General features: G+C 42.8%; 1 protein-coding gene across 2 annotated transcripts in view; it reads left to right on the top strand.

The window, feature by feature from the left end:
* The window catches only part of RB1 (RB transcriptional corepressor 1), a 193,386-nt gene that overhangs the window by 78,902 nt on the left and 88,063 nt on the right, over nucleotides 1–26,421 (top strand). For both annotated transcript variants that reach the window (XM_074987922.1, XM_074987914.1), the window contains 5 exons: nucleotides 5,384–5,500; nucleotides 6,250–6,306; nucleotides 6,399–6,430; nucleotides 6,508–6,584; nucleotides 8,132–8,334. In XM_074987922.1, the coding sequence (XP_074844023.1) occupies nucleotides 5,384–5,500; nucleotides 6,250–6,306; nucleotides 6,399–6,430; nucleotides 6,508–6,584; nucleotides 8,132–8,334 (486 nt within the window). The remainder of the gene's footprint in view (nucleotides 1–5,383; nucleotides 5,501–6,249; nucleotides 6,307–6,398; nucleotides 6,431–6,507; nucleotides 6,585–8,131; nucleotides 8,335–26,421) is intronic.

The following is a 26,421-nucleotide window of genomic DNA, read 5'->3' as shown; positions in this document are numbered from 1 at the left end:
GGCGGGTGAGAGGGGAATGGTGAGCCCTACTGTCTCTGCCGTGTCCAGCCCTCAGCCCCAGGTAACACTCTGTTCCTCCTGTTCATAGGTTGGGGCAGCTACCTTGGGGCACACAAAAGCACAGGGCCTGTGGCAGCTGCCCCACCTCATCCTGTGCCTCCAGGCAAAAGGCAATAAACTTTACTCCTCAGTGGCTTTCGGGCTGTACTCCTTTTGGGCTCTAGGTAAATACACATTCCCTGTGGACTCAGAGTGACCACCCATTCTTGTGCTCTAAGGGCTTAATCCTTTGCAGGGTTACAGGGTCTTTTACCAGCAAGAGAGCCTTTGACAGTAATATTCTTCTAACCTTTGTTTATTCGCAATTACCAAAACGGAATGCACACACTAAGCATACAATGCTCACCAGTCCAATAAGGCAGATTAACTTTTCTTAATGACCGGGTCATCTGGGGATTCCAGACTCCAGCTTCTGCATGGTTATGATTGGCAAGGTGTTGAGGTCTGGCAGCTCTGATCTTGGGGCTATGTCCTGGAATGGGTTCAGAGAACTTCCTTTTGGACCTCAGTTTATATAGTGAAACTTGAGTACTGCTTAGCTGTACCTTAACCGGTCATTTTACTAAAGTATTGCTAAACAATTTTCTAACCAGTCCAAACACATTGTAAAACAGTTCTTTAACCAATCAGAACCCAACACCTTAATTTCTTTATACTTAGCAAAATTAGTTAAGTAATAGGGAGAGACAGTCAAAGAACCAGACAGAAGAACAACAATGAAGTGGGGACCAGAAGATAAAACAATAAGTGAGGTTTTCACAACCACAACTGTTAAGTGATTTTTTGTCAGGCAGAATGGTCTCAAAGTGTACTTTAACCATAACCTGTCCTAAATCAAGATGCCACACTCCAGAAAGCCCTAGGTGACAGGTCTGTTTTCTCCTATAGACAGCCTCCCAACCTTATGAGGATTCTGACTAGCAACCACAGGCTATACCACAATAACACCAATCCTGGAACTTTTCCTTGCAGCAAGCCCATTTGCCAACTTTGTCCACTTATCTATTCTGGAGATACCATCACTGGACCTAACCATGCTATTCACAGAATCACGGGCACATTCTCCTGTTCCTTAGTTAACATCGTGTATGCCATCATGTGCCAACAATGCCCACACACCATGTATGTAGGACAGGCTGCAAACACTCTTTGACAAAGAATTAATGGACAGAAAACAGACATCAAAAAACTCGTAACTCACAAACCTATCAGTCAGCACTTCAATGGAGTGGGCCATTTTGTTAATGACCTGAACGTCTGTGTTTTACTGAAAAGGAGCTTTAACCATCATTTGTGGAGGGAATGCTCAGAACTGTCATTTATGTTCAAATTCGACAATCAGGACAGCAATTACCTGGCCCATTATAAGGACTGTTTTACATACTTTGTTTTATCTAACTCTTCGCTTCCCCACCCCACACCCCCCTCATGCTGCTCCTCTGCTCTTCTGATTTGCCAATTTTGATATCAAGATTGACAAATCAGAAAAATCGTTAACAATTTTTGGACCTCTGTGATTTGTATCTTGAGTTTGTTCTGGTATGGCTATGGTCTGAAGAAGATGGTCTGTCCCACAAAAGCTCATCACCTAATAAAATATTTTGTTAGTCTTTAAAGTGCTACATGACTGCTTTTTTGTTTTGATAGAATACAGACTTAACACGTCTCTCTTTCTGTCACTATTAGCCATTTTAAGATCTGTTTATCCGTGGATGGGGGCTTCTGTTAGGACAGGGTTACCTTCTTTACAGCCTCATATTACATTGTTTTAATGTAATTTAGATGGAATATGAGGATGTGACCTGCTTAATGAGCTTATGGCTGTTGCTCTCCGAATATGGGTGCAGAGAAGGGCCTCAGACCTTACAATATGGCTACAGAAAAAGCGTATCAGCCTTGCATTTCTACATATCCTTGGTTATGCATTAGCACTAAAAAGATTGGGATGCTCCATAAGCTTTCTTAGCCTATGTGGTGTCCCAAAATAGATGCCTGTATCTCTGCAACATTCCGTTATCTCAAAACAGTATTCAAGGTAACAGGCACATTATTCGTGCATCCCTGGAAATCTCAGCACATGAGGTATACAGGGATGCCTTGAAACAGGGCTTTATTTCTGCACGTGGCACCTTTTAAACAGTGCCATATGCCAAAAAAAAAAAAATCTCTTCATGTCCTGAGTAGATGAGGGTTTCACCGGTTAGCTGACAAAGCTGCCCAGTTTGTGTCCATCTTGTCTCTCACAAGCTCAAAACTGCAAGCTTGTACTGTTTCATCTCTGCTGCAGTCTGTGCTGTCTTCCCTGCTTGATACGTGGTCCAGGCATTTCACATACCAAACTGGGTGGTTGTCCTGGGTGAGAAAAGAGTCCTCTTGGGGCAGCTTCCTGTTGGTTTTTCCTATCACGTGTCATACTCAATCACAGTGGATTGCCAAGACTTGTGTAGTTGTAGGTTTCTTTGTAGGTGTTTCTGTAACTAACTCATTTTTTTATGGAAAGGGTTGTTAACCCTAAGTCAATCCCTTTTACCTCAGGGAGAGGTGATCCAGATTTGTCTGTTCTCTACCCTTTGGTCTGTCCAGTTTGGGTGACCCTTCCAGGAGCTGTAGCTCCCTTGACATAACTCTCTGGGTCCTTGGGACACACAAGCCACTTTACCATGACAAGGAATGGACCATGTGGTAGCAGCAGACCTACAGAAGAAGAAATCAGAAAAGCCATTGCCCATCTGAAAAGCAGAAAAGCACCTAGTCCAGACAACATCCCTGGAGAAGCAATCAAGGCAGGTAGTGAGACATAGTCAACATGATGTGTAATCTGTTTGGGAAAATTTGGGACATTGAAGAGATCCCAAAAGACTGGCAACATGCCTGTCTTAGCAAGCTTCCAAAGAAAGGCAACCTGCAGTAATGCAATAACTGGAGGGGCATCACATTACTGTCTATTCCAGGAAAAGTGTTCAGTAGGATTCTCTTGGAGAGAATGATAGACAGCTCAGGGAAGAACAGGCTGCCTTCTGAAGTGAGGGATCCTGTACTGACCAAACAGCAACATGTAATGATCATAGGAAAGTCACTTGAGTGGAACTCTCTCCTTTACATAAACTTCATAGACTTCAAAAAAGCCTTCAACAGTGTTGACAACATTGATAGAAACACTTTGTGGAAACTGCAGCAGCACCGGGGCATCCCATCCAAAATTGATTCATTCAACATATGACCCCTCGACATGCAAAGTTGTTCACAAGGGTGTCTTGAGAGAAACCTTCAGCATACTCTCAGGAGTGTGGCAAGGGTGCCTATTGTCACCTTTCCTGTTCTTGATCACAATGGACTTGATTATGAACAGGACAACAGATGGCCATCAATGAGGCATTCAGTGGACACTTTTCAAACAGCTAGAGGACATTGATTTTGCTGATGCTGTGGTCCTCCTTTCTCACCGACATGAAAGCATAGAAGAAAAAGTCACAGCAGTAGACAAGACTGCTGCAGTGATTGGACTGAACATTAACAAGGAAAAGACCAAGACAATGAGGATCAACCAGTCCAACAACAACACCATCACACAGGGAGGTGTAGAGCAGTTCACCTACTTGGGGAGTATTATGGACAGAAATGGAGGAAAATATAAGGATGTCAATGCCGGGATAGGGAAAGCAACAGCTGCATTCAAGAGTCACCGTCCCATATGGAGTTGACATATAATCTCTGCAAAGATAAGCCTGCAGATCTTCAACACAAATGTGAAGATTGTGTTCGTGTATGGATATGAGATGTGGCATACTAAAAAGTCTTCCATCACAAACGGCAGACGTTCATAAACAGATGCCTGAGGTACATCCTTTATATCAAATGGCAAGACTTTGTCACAAATGAGGAGCTTTGGATCAGAGCAAGACAAGAACCAATTGACATTCAAATCAAGAGAAGAAAGTGGGGATGGCTAGGCCACACTTTCAGAAAACCATCGTCCAGCATAGTCCATCAAGCTCTCACGTGGAATCTGCAAGGAAAATACCGAAGAGGAAGACCTCAGACAACATGGAGAAGATTCACTGTGATTGAAGGACAACAACTAAGGTACTCCTGGATTCAGCTAGAGGTTTTGTCCTGAGACAGAGTGAAGTGGAGGAGACTTGCAGATGACCTCTGCTCCCCACAGAGTACAAGGGTTAAGTCGTAGTAGTAGTAGTAGATATGCCAAAATAGCCTATTTCAAAATTTACTTGAAATAAGCTATGCAACTTACATAGCACAAATTGCATAGCTTTATTTTGAGCCTAGGGTGCCATATAGCCATAGCCTTAGAGTCCACCTATATAGCTTTCCATCATTCAGTGGAGATGTACAAAGTTATGTCAGACTTGACCACCCAAAGATTTCACATTCCAACGTTCTATCACAAGCCTTCCAGAGGCAAAAGAGCGTCTATATTACGTACCTTTAATGTTGGAAGAACCCTAGCCTGCCTGGACAGGACAAAGGCCTTCAGAAAGGCCCCCAGATTTTTCCGCTCCATTGCATAATGATTCAAGGGCTTGGCAGTATCAGCCCAAAGACTTTTCAAGTGGGTCTCCAGATGCCAAACAATGTTAGAAAGTTTGCAGTATGACCCCTCACAATGCTATTTGTACATATTCCACAAGGTCAAAATCCTCATCTGTCACCTTCTTCAAGAGTGTCCCTGTTTCAGATATCTGTAGTGCTGTGACGTGGGTGTCAGCCCATACTTTTGCAGAACATTATGCAATCACTGGGAACTCCGTCTCCATTGCTGCCTTTGGCTCCTCAGTGCTGTCTGCTGTATCTGACCCAACTCTGAAGTCCCAGTCTTCCAGAGGGGATACTGTTTGGGAGTCATCTACCATGGAAAAACCTGAGGGATACTGCTTGAAGAAATAGTGGTTACCGTTTGTGGTGGTAATGGTTCTTTGCGATGTGTGACCCTATGGGTGTGCCACAACCCATCTTACTTTCTTCTACTTCATAGTTCTTGTCAATGACTCTGCAGTAGAGAAGGAACGGAGAGGGGTTAGCCTCTTGGCAGGACACCAGAAGAAACAGTGCATGTGCAGCCTAATAGACACTGTTACCAAAGTTCTCTGATCAGCAGTGCAAAGACACACACCCCTACAGTGGAGTACACATAGGAATGCACATCTGGAAGAACTACCATTACTGCACATGGATAGGTCTTCTGTATCTATACTGGTTACCTAATTAATGCTACAAAGCTGAGGTGGAAAAATGTTCTTGGTTAACTTGTAAAAATATGTTTTGATATGTTAAGCAAAATATTCTTTTTTCTAATATGTTTCAGAACTGTACAGTGAACCCTAAAGAAGGTATCCTGGCAAGAGTGGAAAACCTTGGGAACATCTTCAAAGAGAAATTTGCTGCAGCGTTTGGACAAGGATGTGCTGAAATTGGCTCACAGGCAACTAAAGTTTTGATTTTATGTTATTTAACTGAATATTGTCAACATTAGCGAATGTGAGACAAAATGTACATACTAGCCTTTTACTCTGGAGTTTGGGAGTAATAAAGTAATAATTTTCTCAACCTGAGAAACTGGGTAAGTGACTCCAGGAAGGCTCTAAAATGCTATCTGACAAACAATTCAGCATATATAGGAAGGTCTCGAAAGAAAAATGCATACACTTAAAGTATTTTAAAATTAATGTTACTCTAATGAAGCCCAGGGAAAATTACCATGAAGTATTTTAACACAGTTGAAACTGCATTTATCTAGTTATCCATTAATCTATCCTCCTGAATAGGGTTACTGAGTCTTTTAATGGAGCTGGTGACCTGTTTCCCACCCAGTCACCAGGCCCTTTGCTACAGTGACTTGCATAACAAATTCCCCCAACTAAGAAGCTTGATATCTTCTAGCTGTTGGCTCTGCTGCCTCAGCTTGGCAACTGAAAATTGACCCCTGCACTTGGTGATTTAAACATCTTCGTACAACTTTGGTCAATCGTGATTCCCAGTAATTCTTGCAGACTCGAATAGCACTACCTCCCAAGTTGATTGTGACAAATCAGATTTCCTTTGAGTGGTCCCAACATGCACATTCCTTCCGAAGGATGGAAGTGTATTGTAGCTTTGTCACTGAAATTTGACACACTGTTCTTACGTCTCTCAAAAACTTTGTGTAATGCTTTTGACTTTCTTCATTTTTAGAGATATAAGCTTGGTGTAAGGCTATACTACAGAGTAATGGAATCCATGTTGAAGTCGGTAAGTTTAATGAAGATTCGTCACTTATGGTACTTTGTTACTTTTTGAGCAGTAAAACAAATCACTGATTTGTGTTTTTTCATATATTTCAGGAGGAGGAACGCCTGTCAGTTCACAATTTTAGGTATATGTTCCTAACTCATAACAGAACACTGTTACTGGAAAGCCAAGACTAGTATTAAGGCTTGCATTCTTTTTCAGCAAACTTCTGAACAATAATATCTTCCACACATCTCTTCTGGCCTGTGCTGTTGAGGTTGTCATGGCTACATATGGCAGTAAGTTAACTCTATTGAAGTACAAGTTACCATTTCTGTTGTTACTAGTAGCAATAGCTACATAGAATTTTGTAAACTAGTGACCTACATATGCACATTCAATTTAAGTACAATCATCCCTCGTTAAACGAGCACTTTACTTACTAGTATTCGCTAAAACGAGGGACATGCATACTTACTTTTGTTCACTAGACAAGCGAACTCCCCCTGCTAATAGGAGCCCTACCCCCACTCCCCGCGGCCCCAACCCACTGCAGCCTGACCACCCCCCGCCAGCTCCACAGTCCAAACCAGCCGCAGCCTGAACCCTCTGCCGGCTTGCAGCCACCCCAACCCCATGACCTGGCCTGCTCCCAACAGCCGCCTGGCCCGGTCCCCTAACACCACCCCCACCAGGTAAGTTAAGGACTTACCACTGGTGCAGCCTGGAGGAGCTGCCACCTCCTCCACTGGAGTCACCAGTACCTCCAGCTGTGCACGGCAAAGTGGTTCCTGCCGTGTGGCTGGACAGCTGGCCATGTGCTACAAAGCGGCTCTGGCTGCTCAGCTGGGAGCCTGCAGCCATGTGGTCAGGTGCCTCCAGCCACGCTCCACAGCTCCCTCTGGCCCAGACCAGACCAGCCTGCTCCCAACACTCCTCTGGCCTGCAGCTCCCTCCATGCCCTCTGGCCCAGCTGGGCTAACTCCTCACGCCTGCCCCATTTCCCAGCGCCCCCAGGTAAGTTAAGAACTTACTTACCACTGGTGCAGCCTGGAGTAGCCGTCGATACCTCCAGCTGCGCGTGTCAGGGCAGCTTTGGCCGCGTGCTGTGCAGCGGCTCCTGCCACTTGGCGGGGTACCCACAGCCATGTGGTCAAGTGCCTTCCACCACGCTCTGCAGCTCCCCCCCGCACCCTCTGGCCCGGCTCAGCCCACTCTCAACACCCTCCCATTGGCTCACAGCTCCCCCAGCAGCCTCCAGCCCAGCTTGGCCCACTCTCAATGTGCCTCCCCGCCCCCCAGCTTTCAGCTCCCCTGCACCCTCTAGCCCAGCCTACATGGCCCAGCCTGCTCCCAACACTCTCCCAGCCCACAGCTTCCCCTGTACCCCCCTCGCCTGCCGCACCCCCAAGGTACTGCTGGTGCAGCCTGGAGCAATGAGCTGCCACATCCTCCACCAGAGTCTCCACCAGGTTTTAACCCTCCCTCCTGCTCATGGCCCCAAACTGCCCCCAGCCTTTAACCCTCCCCAACCCCCACCCCTCACCCAAGGCTCATTTACCTTTCAAAAGCGGTGCTACATGCTGCCACTCCTTCACCAAGTTAGGAGCACTTGGAACCAATCAGAGACTTTAACGTGTATTTAATGGTAATTTAGTGTCCCTCTTATGAGTTATCGCCTACGAGCAGAAAGTTGGGAACCAATTGTGCTTGTATAGCGACGGATGAGTGTATCTGAAATTTGCAAACATCAGTAAATCACTAAATACAGAGAGAAAAACTGACTTGTTCAGGAGATTGTATCTCTTTAATGCTGAATAACTAATTCTGGTCTTTTCTGCTTCAGGGAATGCTTTACAAAGTGATGGTACCAATACTGAAACAGATTTATCTTTCCCTTGGATTCTCAATGTACTTGATTTAAAAGCCTTTGACTTCTACAAGGTGATTGAAAGCTTTATTAAAGCAGAACCAAGCTTAACAAGAGAGATGATAAAACATCTAGAACGCTGCGAGCATCGAATTATGGAATCCCTTGCATGGCAATCAGTAAGTAATGTTTTAAAATAAGGAAAAATCTGTTTGTCCATTTAGTAAGCCTATGTAGAGAGAAGACATTATACCCAACTTTATTAAGTTATACATAAAATTGTAATGTTAGTAATAAAATAAATCACAAAACCAAAACTGGTTAGGTTTGTATATCTCTCATAAAAATAAATAAAAAAAAAAGCCACATTCTAACTGTATAAATCAGTTTAGCTCAACTGACGTTAGTGAGCAAATGCTTATTTACAGATGTGGCTTGAAATATTTTCAATATAGTACTCTGAAACTGCACGTAATATCTCGATGCCAGTAAAATCAGACACAAATAAAGGTACATCATTTATTAATTCAGGTTTCTTCCTCTCTTGACACTTACTGCTTCCATTCCGAGCAAGATTTTTGGTACAACATTTAGGAGGGAAATGTTGGATTCTTCATCTTGTAGTGTCTTCAGATCAAGAGTGGTGCTTTTCTGGAAGATATGCTTTAGTAGAGTAGGTACCTTTTAGTTTGTGCTCTAACTGGGGAAGGTGGAGCACAAGACATTGGCGTGATTTACAATCAAATACCTGTGATAAGCTGGGAGTGAGATGTAATGGCCTCTGATATACAGGAGGTCAGACTGGCTGCCCCAGTAGTCAATGCCTTCTGGTCTTAAACTCGTTTGTGAGTTTGTGAGCGTCCAAAGTCTGGAAGGTGAAGCTAGATCAGTTCAGACTAAGACTATAAAGCAAGATTTTAGCAGATTAACAGTTGGAGCAATTTACTTGGGATGTCATGACTTTTATCATTTGAAGTCTTTGTCAGGGTTGAATGTTTTTCTAGATCTGCTCTAGCTTAGTCAGAAGTTACTGGTTTAATACAGGAATCACTTGGTGAAATTCTATGAGCAGTGTTATGCAGGAGGCGGCATATTAATTTAGTTGGAATAAAGGAGCTCACTATCCAACACTAAGCTATTTTTAACAAAGTTTTTTAGTATGCAAGAGTTTAGCCTGCTTCGTGCTGTGGGGCAATCACCTTTATACCTTTTTATTAAAGATTGAAAAGAAAAGGTTAAAGCATTTGAAATACACTCATCCTTCATTAAACAAGTACTTTTACCAGTACTCACTTAAACAGGGGACACATTTACCTATCTTAATTCACTGTACGAGTGAACTCCCACCTGCTAATATGAGCCCCCTCCCCATGGCTCCAACTCCCTAGTCTGACACCCACCCCCTGCAGCCCCAACCCACTGCAGCCAGACCCTCTGCTGGCCCTGCAACCTGACCACCCTAACGCCCCGCTCCCCCACGGCCCCAAACTGCGGCAGCCTGACGCAGCTGCCAGCCCTGCGCACTTGACGCTCCCTCCCCACAGCCCTAAACAGCAGCAGCCACACCCCCCTGCTGGCCCCGCAGCCCGACACCCCTGCCAGCTTTAACCCTGCGGCTAGACCCCTGCCTCCGCCTGTTACCCCCACGGCCCCACAGCCTGACCCCCGTTGCCTGTATCCCCCACGGCAGACCCCCTTGTTGCTTGTAGCCCCCCCAGTGGCAGACACCCCCCCACCGCCTGTAACCCCCGCAGCCTGACCCCCCCCCCGCCCACCTGTAACCCTCATCACCCATAACCCCTGCAGCCAAATGTCCCCCCGTTGCCTGTAGCCCCCCTGGCCCTGCAGCCAGACCCCCTTGCCACAGCCTGTAACCCCCTACCTGACAACCCCCCCGCCACCTGTGACCCCCTTACGGGCCCGCAGCCAGATCCCCCTACTGCCTGATCCCACCCCCCCCCGACACCGCGGGCCCCAAACCACAGTAGACTGAACCCCCCAACCTGCCACCAGATTTTAATTCTCCCTCCCACTCCCAGCCCCAAAGTACCCCCAGCCTTTAACCCTCCTCAACCCAAGGTTCACTCACCTTTCAAAAGCAGCGCCACCTGCTGCCACTCCTTCCCTGAGTTAGGAGCAGTAGGAATCTATCAGAGACTTTTACATGTAATGTAATAGGAATTTTGTGTCCCTCTTATGAGTTTCTGCCTACGAGCAGAAAGTTGGGAACCTATTGTGCTTGTATAGCAAGGGATGAGTGTGTAATGTTTTAAATAAGGCTTTCATTTCAACTATATCCCTTGTTCCCTTCTGCTGTAGCTGGAGAGAGTTTGTGAATGAAAATTTCCCTTGTTTTGACAGTCTTTTAGATATCAGAGATGGTAATAATTGGACTTTTGAGGAAAAAATAAAAAGGTAATTGAGGTGGACTGGAACTGTTGTTGATGCCATTGTTAAAATCCAATCTTATTTCAAAGATGAGCTAAGACAAACATAGAAGAAAGAGGAGAGAGAACAATAGCAAAGTCAAAATATTTGGCTTCTGTCTCTGATCACTAATAGGTAACCTAGCTGCTGAAAACCTCAGGCATGCAAATGGTGTTCTCAGATTTGGCAAACTTGTATCAGTATTTAGCTATTTGGGCATTGCTTTTAGCTGCCTCTTTCTGGTCACAAATTTTACAGCACGGTTGCAAAATATACAGTCTTGGCTGACTGAGCCAAACTCTTGTTAGACAGAGGATAAAAAAGAAAAGGATAGGAAAGAGAATAGTAAGGTGGGGAAAGAAGAGAACATACAAAGATGAGGTGGTAGTGGCAGTTGTTGCATCTAGGTAGTATTTGGCATTTAGCTTAAACTGGTGATATCATCTGGCTCCTTCTCTCTGGCCAGGTCTGGTCAGCATATTTTTCAGGATTATCCAAGGTCCCAAGAGAAAGTAGAGCAGGCAGCCAGGAGTGTAAAGCTCTTTTCTTCCTCCTCTTTTAGTTAACCACGGTAGTGGTTGCTTGCATCCGTTCATATTTTCCTATCAAAGTCAGTCTCTCCTTTTTTTTTTTTTTTTTTGAAATGACCTTAAAGGGAGTGATGAGAAGGTTAGTTCATCCTCCTGTTACTTTGTGCACTAATAGGCCTAATGTCCAACACCATTTTTAGTTTGTTGTTTTTTGGTTTTAAACTATTTCGTTTGCCAAGCAGGTTCTTAACACAGATCTTGAATTATATTTTGTACAAATTTACTCTTTTCTTTATTGTACCTTTTCCCATCAGCATTTTTGTTGTACATTATTGCGACGACATTTTATGAACTCGAATTTGCTTTTTCCAGTTGAGCTCACAATTAGGGTAAATTGTTAGATCCAGTTATCACAACTATCACATCACAATAGTTCCTTCTAACCTGAAAATCTATGACCCTTATATACTAAACAAAACATGCCAGTTGAGATGAGGAACAAAGAAATGTCTGACCTTTGAAAATACTGTTTGGAGCTGATATTACTGAACATGAAGGAAACTGATAATTTCATTAGTGATGTGCTGAAATAGGATATTCAAAAGTGCTGATCACTGGTCTTAACTGTTCCCATTGGAGATAACATGACTACTAACCTCAGCTGAAGCAAAGGACAGGCAAGGACTGAGTTCCTTTGAAAAGGCTTCCCTCGTCCCTCTCGCACCAAGACCATGCTTGTTTTTGTGATGGAAAAATCAGATCCAGTAATGTTTTATACATTGGCAACCTGTGTTTTTAGTGTTATAGCAAATGCAAATTTTAATCTTCAGTTTTGTGTAATTTTTCTTCTCTCAAATTTATCAGTTGTCCAGAACTGATTAGAGTCCACGTGCAATTGCAATATCTGGAAAAGAGAACCCTAATTCACAATGCTGTACGTAATCAATCTCAATTTAGTTGCAAGATACTAAAACTTAGTCTGTAGGAAGTGTATATTCTAAATATATCTAATACAATCACAGTTCTATTCTGTGCACAGCACAGTTGATTTAAATGACTCTGAAGTGTATGAACAATATATTTACAATAATTTGCTTAGCCCATGTGATGGTTGGTGTTAATAATCTTTAACTTTTTCAATAATTACTTTTAAATACTACTACACTCATCCCTCGTTAAACAGGTACTTTACTAATGAGTACTTGCTTAAACGAGGGACACCTTTACTTACCTTTGTTCACTCTACGAGTGAACTCCCCTGCTAATGTGAGCCTTTCCCCCTCCCCACGGTTCCAAACCCCTGGCAGCCTGACCACCCCCCGCTGGCCCCGCGGGCCCCAACCCCCCCGCATCCTGACCCCCCCCCCCAGAACCTCAACCCACGGTAGCCTGACCCCCACCCCACAGCAGCTTGACACCGGCTGCTGGCCCTGCGGCCCCAACCTGTGGCAGCCTTAACCCCTGTGCCGGCCCACAGACAGGCCCTGTGGCAGCCTGACTGCCTGCATCTCTACCGCTCCATGGCAGCCTGACCCTCCTTCCCTCCTCCAGCTCTGCGGCAGCCTGACGCTCCTTCCTGTTGCCGGCTCCACGGCAGCCTGACCCCCACCTCCCCTCACCTCCAGCCCTGTAGACCTGACCCCCTGCTGGACCATACACCCAACCTTCAGCTGCGTGAACCCTCCACCCACCCCACAGACCCAACCAGCGATCAGGTTTTAACCCTCCTTTCCACTCATGGTCCCAAACTACCCCCAGCCTTTAACCTTTTTCAACCCCCAAACCCAAGGTTCACTTACATTTCAGAAGCAGCGCCATCTGCTGCCACTCCTTCGCCGAGCTCTAGGAACCAGTCAGAGACTTTTACCTGTATTTTAATGAGAATTTAGTGTCCCTCTTACGAGTTTTCACCTATGAGCACAAAGTCGTGAACCAAATTGTGCTCATAGAGCGAGGGATTAGTGTATAGGAATATATTTTTGGGCACCATGATCTGCCTGTGTGGATACCTTAGCATGATTGTTTCAGGCTTAACATAGATAACAGTTTATGTCACTGAACTGTTGAACTAAAGTACACCATGGTGAGGAATTTAAGCTTCTTAAGCATGTTCACTTATGCACTAATCCTGCAGGCTGATATTTTGACACCAAGTGGAGGGCTGTTATCTACAGTGAGACTATGAATTACAAAAGCCCACACTAATCTGTTTGAAGGGTTCTGACTGCGAAATGCAAAAATCTTAAAAAGAAATGTCTGTTTTGAGGCACAGTTATTAAAATATGGAATACATGGTATGGTTATAAAGAGTTTATAGGCATGAGTTTTTGGTCTCCTGTTACATTCATTAAGGAAGTCATTCATGTTATGTAGGTCTTTGCAAAGGACTATGTTTGGCTTTATACCCTATGGTATAATAATATCTATTCCACACTTTTGCTTATCTTGTATATACTATGTAAGTTACAGAAATGATTCTAGGAAGTTCTGAAAGCTTTCTTTAAAATTTTTCACTAGGACAGCTATGTCTTTCCTTCTGTAAAGCCAAGTACTTTAGACTCTGTCACGTAAGTGCTAGCATATGGGTTGACTATCGTGCCTGTGCAGTGCTTTCTTGCTTTAAAATGTCACATATATGTACTTTGACCATGGGTCTTTTCAGGGGCACACCTGTCCTCCCACATACAATCAGTTGAAGGATTGGACTTTAGTTACTTTGAGTCCAGCTGTGCAGGGCTCCAAGAGATGAAAAAAATTAATGTAACATTCCTCTGAAAATGCCCTAATATAGTTTTTTTTTCTAGACATAAAGATGTCCCAAATTCAAAGTCAGATATTTTGGGCTGTGCAAGGGTTAGGAAGTGAATGGTGGGTTCCATTGGGAGTTTCCTCTTTCAGGCACTACAAAGCCCCTATTTCTGATTCTGCAGGACAACTGATTTTTAGGGCCTGGTATTATTAGGTACATAAAACTCATCACAAGGTCAGACCTAAATTTTGCCTGTTCTGGGCTTTATGCAAGTATAATTTATGGGGTGAGGAAACATTTCTGGAGTATATGGGTTTAAAATAAAAGTGATTGTTCAAAGTTTTTCAGGTGCTTAAGTATTTTAATAGTATTGGGCATGTGAAATCAAACCCTGGAAAATTGACCTTCCTTGGTTGACCTTCCATGTAGCAAAGGTGTACGCTAAGAGTTTTGAAAATGTGTCATACTCTACATTGATTCATTCATCATGAACATATTTTCCGTCCTCTGGGTCCTTTAAGTGATATCCTTCTGTTACCCATTTTAAACCCCTCTTGTTGTTGAGAGCCTGATCCTTCTGTATGCAGGTTTTGTAGAGATAATTTTGGAAGCCATTATAATATAGCTTTATGATTTTTTATTAAGACAAGGAGATCACTGATATGCTCCACAGATACTCTTTTACTAAGGATTGTCCGTGCCACACTTCACTGACATATGTATAGATTAGCTTCAGTTTGATAAATATATTCATAATTGAATGGCATGGAGATTTTATTTTTTATTTGGATTTCAGATAAACAGTACATCTATCCAAGACTCTAGGAGCCCTAACATAATTACATTAAAATGAGTTCCATAGGAGCCTGGCTGAGCAAGCCCACCCCCGTTTTAAACACATCTTTCACAGTGTGATGGGAAAATCACCAGACCAAGGGTGAGCTAGTAAGTTCCAGAGCCCTTGCAAAGAGCAGCATGGCTGCTGCCCCCTTTTTGATAATGAGGAGGATCTGACTTGACTATCTCTGCTTATCACAGCTATAGCAGTATGGCACCTGGAGAGAGGCATTCTTCCTGCTCTATCAAATGCTTTAAAGTTTGAGCAAATCTATATTAGATCTGACATAAAAATTATACCGTCGCTTCCTTATAACTGAAAATGTATTTCCTTCTGGGAAAAGGAGCTACAAGATGACGTAGGGTAAAGTTCTTTTGAGTAGTTCTACAAAAAAAAAAAACCCCAAGGCACTGGGATTCTCGGTAGGCATGCACAGGCAAACACAGTAACATTTCCTGCCACTCACGCTGCACTTTGTGCCTGCTTAGTCAGTGTTTACAAGCATACAAGATATTGAAATCTGCATGATTTATTTGCTGTGGAATAGGATTCCCATAAATGCTAGTGCTCTGTTTACAGCAGGAGACAGGCATGGTGCACGCATGATGTAAAACACTTTCAGCAGATTTTTAATCCATCAGATAAGATGGAACTTTATTGTGGAGAAAAAGTGGATAGTTTATAACTAATTCTGTATGGTTGTGTCTACATTAGCCCCTTTCTTTGAAGGGGGCATGGAAATGACTTGGATAATGGCAGCCACGGGAATTTTGAATCTGCTAACATTCAAAGCGCTGAGAGGCAGTCTAGATGTGGCCATTTTGAAGTACAGGCCCAACTTCTAAATTCCCTTATTCCCAAAATGAATTGGGAGTCAGGGAGTTTCGAAGTTGGGCATGTATTTTGAAGCATCCACCTCTAGACTGCCTATCATCACTTCGAAGTTAGCAACTTCGAAATTCCCATGGCTGCCATTATGCTAATGAGGCACTGCATGTGAATGGCAGGGCCTCATTGATATTCCCAGGTCTGTGTGATTTCCCTGCCCCCTTCAAAGAAGGGGACTAAGTGTAGACATGGCCTATGTGATTTAATTAAGATCTTCCTTAAATATGTTGCTTTTGTATTTTGACACTTATCTTGATTTATTTAGGAAACTAAGAAAAAGTTTTATATTTTGATAAGTGTTATGAGTAAGTCTACAATTTGGTGATTGCTAGTTTTAACAAAAGTCATAGACTGGTTACTGCAGAAGTCACAGAGGTCATGGAAAGTTGTAGAAGTCACGGATTCTACAATGTATGTGACAGACACAGACCTGTGGTCATGAGTCATGTAGAATTTCCACACAATAAAGTTGATTTACTAGAATATTGTGTTTTGAAGAGATAATTACCTTACCAGGTCTCTAACCTCTTTCCTTATCTCCTTCTGCCATGTATTCTCTTTCCCCTCCTTCAGATTACACACTTCATTCCATAACTTCTCATAAATGTATAGCGATTGGAGTAGGTGCCAGATTAAGGCCATTTAGGTCAATTAAGGCCATTTAGGAGAAATGCAATGCTGTTTTTACACATCAACCATGATATTACCCTGTAGTATGCTATTTACTGACACGTTTTAGACAGCCATAGGTTTGTAGTTAGCTGCCTCATCCTGTAAAAGAAGTCTGTACTGTTGGTAAATTGAAATTGCATAGTACAGTGCTGCTGAATACGTGATTAATTTTTTTTCCCATGGGGCATACACTTGATCCATATAACAAACCAATTTAAGCGCATACATATACATGAAAATTTTGGTGTACAGTTGCATGAACAAAAACCTATGTGAAATAGTATTTAAAGACTATGATAATGCAGGAGGGAGCATAGCCATAAAAGACACTATAATAGTCACTATAGCCATAATAGACAACATCTCCAACATCAACAATACGGCTTTGACCAATCTCACATGCGACAAAGGCCAAAGAGACGGCGAAATCAAAACAACCACACACAACCCAACTTCCTGGTTGATGCAGCACAGCAAAGATAGAAAATGCCATACTGCAGAAATGCTACCGTAGTCAGAGATAGTAAGAGGCTAGATTTATTTGGCAGAAAGTGTATACCTCAGCAACACTCTTACTCAGAATAGCGAATTATGCTGCACATTTATCGTACCACAACTTTGATAATTATTCAAAACTAATCTCTTTTATGGACCATCTTCCAGAATCAAAAAGGCCCATTTTGAAATCAGTGGTACAAGAAGGGTATGCCTCCTCCAGAACAGGCTTACTGGATGTGGCGGACACAGCCACTTGGTCGACTGCCACAGCAGTGGTAATGAGGCGAGCCTCATATCTGCAGATGGTGTGGGTTCCCAGAGACCTACAAATAAAGTTGAAGATCTACCATTCAATAAAGCAATTGTTTGCTGAAAAGACAGACAATGTACCTCATTCCAGTAAGGACTCATGTGCCACCTTCTGCACATTGGGGATGCTACCGCCTCCCCCCATCGTACAGGAGAATGTCACTATAGGCATAATAGACAACATCTCCAACATCAACAATACGGCTTTGACCAATCTCACATGCGACAAAGGCCAAAGAGACGGCGAAATCAAAACAACCACACACAACCCAAACATCGCAGTAAGCAGCTGGGTTGACCTCTTAGTTGAGGGCAGCCAAGCAGTAGTCGTCACCTTCCAGAACCACCATGCTAGCCACATGTTCCGCCATTGGTTGAGGCCCTTTTACCAGCAATGGGCCTCCATCGTCACCATCAAGTGGGTCTTAGAAATAATACAATTGAGCTATGCAATGCCCTTCTTCTCCATCCCACCAACCACACTGCCCACCCCATCCTTCTTCAAGGACCATTCTCATGGGGACTTGCTGTGCAAAGATATTGACAACCTCCTTCTCATCAGAGCTGTCGAGAGAGTGCCAGGCAAGTTCAAGGGGAAAGGGTTCTATTCTCAATATTTTGTCATAAAAAAGAGAACAGGTGGATGGAGACCAATACTAGATCTCCAAAAGCTAAACCATTACCACCACCCCCCCCCCCAAAAATGGTTCAGAATGGTGACTCTCACATCCATAATGCCTGCACTAGATCACGATGACTGGTTTGCTGCCCTTGACCTTCAGGATGCACATTTCCGTATAATGATCCACCCCACACACAGATGATTCCTCCATTTTACAGTTGGTACAGATATCTTCCGGTATTGAGTCCTACCCTTCAGCCTATTCATTGCACCCAGGGTATTCTCCAAAACCTGGCAGTAGTCGCAGCGTACTTATGTCGAGGAGTTACAATCTTTCCTTATCTTGACAACTGTCTTATAAAGGACTGTTATCAGCTGAGACATCTATTATGGTAAATACCACCAAACAAACTTTCAGTCTGCTTGGATTGCAGGTCAGTGAACAAAAATCAACTCTCCCGCCCACTCAGGACTTGGAATTTATTGGTGCCTGACTCAACCCCACCACTGCAGGTGCACGACTGTACACTTCTCCTTATTGAACTGCATCAGATTTCTTTTGGCCCAGTCCTCCAATTTATCCAGGTCTCTCTGGATTCTCTCTCTACTCTCCAACGAATCTACCCATCCCCCTAGTTTTGTCACCTGCAAACTTGCTGAGGGTGCAATCCAGTCCCTCATCCAGGTCATTAATAAAGATGTTGAATAACACTGGCCCTAGAACTGAGCCTTGCAGCACTCCACTTGAAACAGACTGCCATCCAGATATTGAGCCATTGACCACTACCCGTTGGGCCCGACCATCAAGCCAGCTTTCTATCCATCTTATAGTACAAGGAAGCCAATCCATATTTCCTTAACTTACGGACAAGAATGTTGTAGGAGACCGTATCAAAAGCCTTGTTGAAGTCAAGGTATATCGCATACACTGACTTCCCCATGTCCACAGAGCTTGTTACCTCGTCATAGAAGCTAATCAGATTGGTCGGGCAGGACTTGTTCCTGGTGAATCCATGTTGGCTACTTTGGATCACTTTCCCCTCTTCCAAATGCTTCAAAATGGATTCCTTGAGGATTCCCTCCATTATTTTCCCAGGGATTGAGGTAAGGCTAATGGGTCTATAGTTCCCTGGATTGTCCTTCTTTCCTCTTTTAAAGATGGGCACTACGTTTGCCTTCTTCCAGTCATCCGGTATCTCCTCGATCTCCCAGGAGTCTTCAAGGATAATGGCCAAAGGTTCAGCAATGACCTCTGCCAGCTCCCTCAGTACCCTGGGGTGCTTTGACACAAGTCAAAGAAATTCTTATTCACAATCGAAGGCAGAATACTCGAACCATTCACCTTACCAAATGGTGTAGATTTGCTGCTGGGTGCTCCGTACACCACATGGAACCACACACAGCTCCTCTGCACACAATCCTCTACTACATCTTACACCTAAAAGAATCGGGTTTAGTATTAGCTTCTCTAAAAGTGCACCTCGTGGCAATCACTGCCTTCAGACACCCCATTGATGGTATTTCAGTGCTTGCTCATCCCATTACTAAGAGGTTCATTAAAGGACTTATGAACCTGAACCCTCCTCAAAGACCTGTCCTTCCTCCATGGAACCTGGACATAGTACTTGGCACTCTAACTGCACTACCCTTTGAACCATTAGCTACCACCCCCTTGCAAATAATAACCTTGGAAGTGGTCTTTCTCCTCACCATCACGTGGGCCCACAGTCAGTGAGATACCAGCTCTCATGGCAGTACCTCCTTACGCAATCTTCAATAAAGATGGAGAAGTTTTGAGAGACCACCCAGCCTTCATTCCCAGAGTCTGCTCTAAATTCCATGTGAATGAGCCAATTATTATACTCTCCTTTTATTGTAAACCACACACCTCATCACGGGAGGCATCATTCCCCACCCTCGATATTCACAAGGCACTTGCCTTTTATATAGAATGGACTACACCATTATGGAAGACTGATCGCCTTATAGTCTCACTCACTGATCAATCCCAATGTGAGCTGATATCTCAACGTGTAACAAAGATAATAATTTTATGTATAGTCAAGTGCTACTGCTTGAGTTGGATAGCACTCCCAGTGCAACCGAGAGCTCGCTCCACAAGAGCGGTGGCAGCATCAACAGCTTTTCTCAAGGGCGTTCCCTTTAGAGGCATTTGCAGAGCAGCCAGCTGGTCATCCCACAACACATTCATGAAGTATTATGCAGCCCATCACTGATGGGTCCCAGATACCTCATTGGCATCAGCAGTACTCTCACTGTCTCCTTCCCACCTTCCTATCTTTTCAGGGTACTGCTGTACAGTCGCCTGCAGTGGGAGCACCCATGGGGACATCACTCGATGAAGAAAGCAGTTATTCACCTTGATGCAGTAATTGTTGTTCTTCAAGAAGTGTGTCCCTGTGGGAGCTCCACCACCTGCCCTCCTCCCTGCTCTGGAGTCTCTTTCTTATACCTTTCAGATTCCAGGGTGACCTGGAGGAACTGGCAGGAGCTGTACCATGCATGTGGGCAGATGGGTGCGAACGCTGCCAGGTGCCAACCACGCATGCATGGTCCAGCTGAATATTGCTATGGAAAAGTCTCCAATCTGTGGTGTCAGGACAAACCCAGCACCTACAAGGGGACACATCTCGAAGAATGGCAGGTGAGTAACTTCGCTTACCAATTATACTGCATGTGCTCAAAGTATGATTTTCAAAGGTTCAGAAATAGTCATGTGAACACTAGCTTTTATTGGTACACTCAAAATTTGCCCAAATTAGGGGTATTTCTATGCCAAATTTCAGTTTTCTATCCTCACCTATTGTGGTACTGCAGAAATTCAGAGGAGTCTGCAAGACATTTTTATTATGGGAAGAGATTTCTTTCATCTGCCTAGTACTCCAAAACAGCTGGATTTGTTTTTGTTTGACCCCAATGTTCTTCCCTACCCCCAAGAGGTACAGACTAAGTTTAGAAACTTCAATCCAATAGCTGAAATTTTTGGAAGTTTTTAGAAACTGAAACATAGTTATAATGGAAATACTTGTATATAAGCTTGAGTGCAGTAGTTGCATTCACTCCACCAAAAGGAATGTTTTTAACAATTAAAAATAGTATACCTGTGTGTCAAACTTAGTTAAAATCATCATGTTTCCAGAAATCGGTCTGTGGTACACAGTTATAGTCTCAGATATGTAAATATTCAGTTATTAAATATGCAGCTAATTTTCAAATAACTCATCATCAATAGTTATAGAGTCAGGCAGTCACGTTCAAACGAAACCCCATTGTTTCCCTGGTAAGCTTGACGTGCGTTAAGCCAGGTGTGGCAAGCTTTGTGTAGAATCGTTCACATACCGAAAACAAAATTGAGAAAAGCTTTCCAGATGGAAGAGTTGCCTGCTTATGAAAATGAATCAAGATACTGGTTCTGCAAGGTACTTCAGCAAATTCCTAATTTTGATCACGATGAATGGGCCCATTGGCTTTAGTGGGGCTACAGACAGAATTAAAGTTAGGTATTCCTTGAACCGGGGTGTAAGGGACATATTATGAACTGCATGTTCACAATGGAATTACTTGTGTAACTGTTCACTATTGTGAATAAGTTTTCATGATGTGGGACTGAACACTTTGGTACTGATCACATAAAGCCTGTTCCAACTCCCAGAGAAATCAATTGGAAAGTTCCATGGATTGAAGTGGGAATTGGATCAAGCAAGCATTTTGAGTCCATAAAGGGCAGTGCAGGATTTGAAACTATTACCAACTTTATTGGTCAGAGGCCAATTTCGAGCAAGCACTGAGCAGTAGCCCCTCTTGCAATTCTGTAGTCTAGTGAGAACACTGGCTACCATTCCTGCTTATTGTGAAGGTGGATGCTGCTGCTACTCAGGCCTAGGTGCTATCTTTTAGGCCAGTGGGGATGCAAGCAGGTTTCAAGGTGATTGCCTAGCAGGGCCAGTATTAGATTTGTAAGGGCCCATGGAAGAAAGCCAAAGCCCCACTGCATGGGTTTGAAGTCTGGGGCCCTGGACCCCTTCATCTGGGGCTGAAGCCAAAGCTTGATCAGCATAGCTTTGCTTGGCCACCTGTGGCATGAGGCCCTAGGTCAGGGGTCTGCAACCATTTTTTCAAATTCAGTTACAAACTCAATACTTCAAGAGCCACAATACATGTGAATGTGAGACAGTCCTTAATAAATAACATCCAACCATATTTTTGTAACTCCTGTTTTAAGAACAGCACACACACACTGATTTGTATGAGTTAGAAAGTTTACTCTCACCCCCCATCTCCAGGCTTAATTTCTCTCAGCCCCCAAACCAGGATTAACCGGCCTCCGCTGGTGAGTTCTTCCAGCTGCATGCACACAGGCACGCTGCTGCTGCTGCTCTTCCCTCCCCCATGCTGCTTCCTTCTCAGCAGGGCTGCATGGTTTCAAGGAGGGGCAGACTCAGACACTGCCTCCCCGCAGCTCTCCTGCTTGCTTCCCCACCTGCAGTGCAGGTGGCTCCCTGCCCTGCTGTGCTGAAATAATGGAACTAGATTGAATTGCTTTAATGGCTGGATCTCTCCTGCCACCCTGCTGGCCCTTAAACCAACCACATTTAGTTTCATTATTTCCACTGTGGCAGGGAAGAGAGCTGCAAGAGGAGTCAGCAGCAGCACCGCCTGGAGCTGCAAGTGTCTCCTTAAAGAGCTGCAGGTTGCTGATCTCTGCTCCAGCTTGCTACTCCTAAAGCTGGCCCTGGCTTTTATGTACAGTGAAACAAGTGGGCTGTGAGTTTTTACAGCATGTTGAAGTAGGGAAGGCTCGAAAAGAAGGTTGAGAACCCCTGTTTTAGGGAAGGAGAAAAGAGAACAGTGCTGAGTTCCTGTGCTAGACTAAATCAACTAAATTGTGTGGTGTTAATTTTGTTGTGGGACACGCTAGCTGAACGTGCAGAAGGCTTCCTTGGTTTATAAAGAATTGGTCATGCTAATGTTAAAACAACATTCATAGATATGCATGTTGCACTAATAATGAATCATTTTAGCACAACCCTGTTGAAGGGCACAGCCGTCATGAACTTGAGTAGTGAACAGCCATCAGCAGCAGTGCGGTGCAGCACTTCATAATGTTTAATGATTACTCAGTTTTTATCTAATTAAGGTTTAATAAGCTTGTCATGGTAGTGCTTTTATGTAAAAGTTCAGAATTTATAATTTGTCACTAATAAAGGTATTTCAGCTAATCATGAAGAGACAAATTAAGAAATATGTTAGCATGATAAAATTAATTAATCGATAGTTCAAAAGTTCTATCAGATTTCCTTTACAATACTTCTTGGAAACAGTTCTGACTTTCTTGCTTCTGATTTTTAATCCAACTATTTCTCTTAAAGAAACAGAGGTTTTTTAATAAAATAATCTACGATACAAACATATTGAAACTGAGAATTTTAAGAATTTACTCGTGATTCTGTTCTACGTATTTATGGCCATGTCTACACAGCCCTGGTCTTCAGCCCCACTGCCGGCAGAGCTATGCTAATCAGGATTACGGAAATTGAAAAGGGCTTCTGTTTGCATACTCGCATGGCTAATTAGCATAGCTGCATGAGATCTTGCTGTTGGCAGAGGGTGATGCCAGCAGTAAACATGCCGTGTGGATTTGCCTCTGCTGGCTAAACCCTCGCCCCATCAACAGTCCCTTATCCCTGAATTTTTTCAGGGATAAGGGACTGGCAACAGAGGGCGGGTTTAGCTGGCAGAAGGCAGGTCCACAGGGCATGTTTACTGCCGGCACCACCCTCTGTTGACAGCAAGATCTCACATGGCTATGATAATTAGCCATGCAAGTATGCCAATAGGAAGCCATTTGCAGTTTTCAGAAACCTGATTAGCATAGCTCTGCAAGCAGTGGGGCTGAAGATCTGGGCTGTGTAGATGTGGCCTTCTATTTTATGTTTCTCTTAGCTTGTAAAATGAACATAATATAGCTTAATTCTAGTTTTCTATCTGTTCCTAGTCAGTTTCAGCTTTTTTATATACTGCCACAAATTTTACAATATGTGTTTTGCCGATGTTTTAAGGGAATGTTTTTAAAGTTGCTATAGTAATTATATTATTGAAATTTCGTGGAAACAAATTTGCTATTCTTGAGTCTCGTAAAAGTTTGATTTTTCCAAAGCCTGAATTTTGGCTTAGTTTGCGGTGAATATCTCTCTTTAAATATGAAAGTTAAATAACCTTTGAACCAAATTCTATGGTGGTTATGTCAACGCAGCTCTTCCAGGTGAAATTATGATCAGTTGCACAGGTGTATTACATCTAATGTAACTATTAAAACAAGTGATGTTATACAATCCTAGATGAGTAGGGTTGGAAGAGACCTCAGGAGATCATCTAGTCCAAACCTCTATTCAAAGCAGGACCAAACCCAACTATGCAGGGTTTAATAGAGTGCTATATTTGAACCACAGCCCCCCAAAATTGTCACAGAGGCTATACGACACTCTCTGTTTATTGCCGCATTGTGCTTTGAGCCATTTTGTGCTTTACTTTCCTGTAGAAGTCGGAAGGAAATTTCTACTAGTCAGCAAAACAGAAATCATACCTTTTTAGTGTGCTCTTTATTCATTTTTTTAGTATGCTCTTTATTTGCACATATTCATACTTCTCTAACACTCAAGGTGATAGTTGGTCAGAATTTCTAGTTCAGAAGAAATTTCATAATTTTACATTTGTTTCTGTTCTGATTCAGAATGGAAATATTTCAAAATTTGAGGTATTTTCAAAATTTCCTGCAAAATGAAACTTTTGACAACTTGTCATTTTGGAAACAATGAAATGTGTTTGGAAAACAGTGTGTTCCTCAGGTTTGCTTGTTGGAATAGCAGCAATGAAAGAAAAGAACATGTTGCAAATTTTGCAGACCACACAAGGGCACCGCGGTGTTTACTCCATAAAGTTCATTATTTCAGTAGAGCCATGAGCATCTCAATGTGGTAGCCTTTGGATTATTGTTTTAAAATTGCTTATATTTATTCATTCAATTATATGAATTACTTATTCTTTTTGTGTCAATTAAATTTATACATATTGATTAAACATGCCAAATGTTTTACTATTTTAAAATACTGTGGTAATGCCTAGAGGCCCCTAGCTAGGGATCAGGACCTCAATATTGCCGGCTCTCTATATATTGTTTCTACCTATGTATTGCACATGGAAAGAAATCATAACCACAAACTTCGGGTTTCTATTTAAGCTCTTCATTTTTTTTCCCCTTCCTCCACCCCTCATTATGCATAGCTCAAACACCATGGAGTAATTTCTGTGGCTCCCATCATGTGTCTGACTTGAACAAAATGGGGCTAAGATTCTTACTTTACCCATGCAAATATCAGCAGTATAAAGAGCATGTGTAACTTTGCCTCTGTTTAAAAAGATCTTACAGCAGACATATATCTATGGGCTGGCTCAAAAATTGTTCAGTACTGTAGCTGCTCACAATACTCAAAAATTGTTTTGTTTCATCACGGTGTAATTGCTGTGTACCACGCCATAGAAGTTTTAAAGAAACATATGATATTTAACAGGATTTTTGTTTTCCCTCTGATATCTTGAACAAACATTCTGTCAGCTGTTTCTAGGATGATTTTAAACTTAGGACCAGCATTTATTAATTCCCATAATTTACATTAAATGTAAAGTATTAGGGCTAAATTGAGCCTTTAGGCAACTCCCTCAGTATGGGACAGCGTGTAGTTGAGTTGCCCCAGAAGTAGCTTTGGAAAAGAATTCTGGGTTAGGGCACTATACACTGAGAAGAATTTGCTGCATCATAATTTTAAAGGATACATAATAGTAAAAGATGTAACATACTTCCCATCTATCTCTCTGTTACTATACTTCCCCCTTGTGTGTCTAGCCAACTTCATTGTTTCTGCTTTAACTATTTCTGCTAATAGAATTCTTAAATTCTTTTTTGTTTATTTAACTTTTAGAAACAGTTTGAACAATTTGCGTTAAACTTACATTTAAGTATAAATCTCGCTACACAAAAATCCCAAATTATTTTGTTAGTCTTTAAAGTGCTACATGACTGCTTTTTTGCCCCGTGTAACATAGTAGATCCATCATTACCTACCTTTCCATGGAAGAGAATCAGTATGCAAAATTTTGTTTGAAAAAAAATATACTTCTCCAACACTGGTACAGGCTGAACCTCATTGTTGGGCTTTTCGATATTCACCATTTATCAAAAATAATCAGGAGGAGTTTTTTTTTTTTACTTTGCAATTATAGTGTAGTTAGCCACAAAGAAGTCTTGAAACAGCTGCAAGTTGCAGACCCCTGGCCTAGGTGTTTTTCCCCGTTAGTTTTATTTTATTGCTGAGCCCCGCTACACTAGAATAACTAGGTCTACAACGTACTCCTGTTACAGCCAGGAGATATTTGCATTGTTTTGAGAGTTTCCTTTATTTTTGGAAAAGTAAAGCATCACAACTGCAGCATTTGTTATAGATAAAGGCATTAAAATTTACAGCAAACAGAATTCATTGTTAGCTACAGGACCACAGGAGCTGTGATTCCTCATATTTCAGTAGCTCTTGAGTCAGTCACTGGCATGGAATTATTAACTCTGCTGTACCTTTTGGTGTAACGCTACACTAAGAGATATTATGTATTAATGAAAGAGTCTCTGCCAGAAACAAACAAAAAAACGCTGTAAGGAATGCA

Source organism: Carettochelys insculpta, chromosome 1 (genome assembly GCF_033958435.1).
Source record: "Carettochelys insculpta isolate YL-2023 chromosome 1, ASM3395843v1, whole genome shotgun sequence".
In the NCBI taxonomy this organism is placed as follows: Eukaryota; Metazoa; Chordata; order Testudines; family Carettochelyidae; genus Carettochelys; species Carettochelys insculpta.
This window is presented reverse-complemented; position numbering and strand designations above follow the sequence as displayed.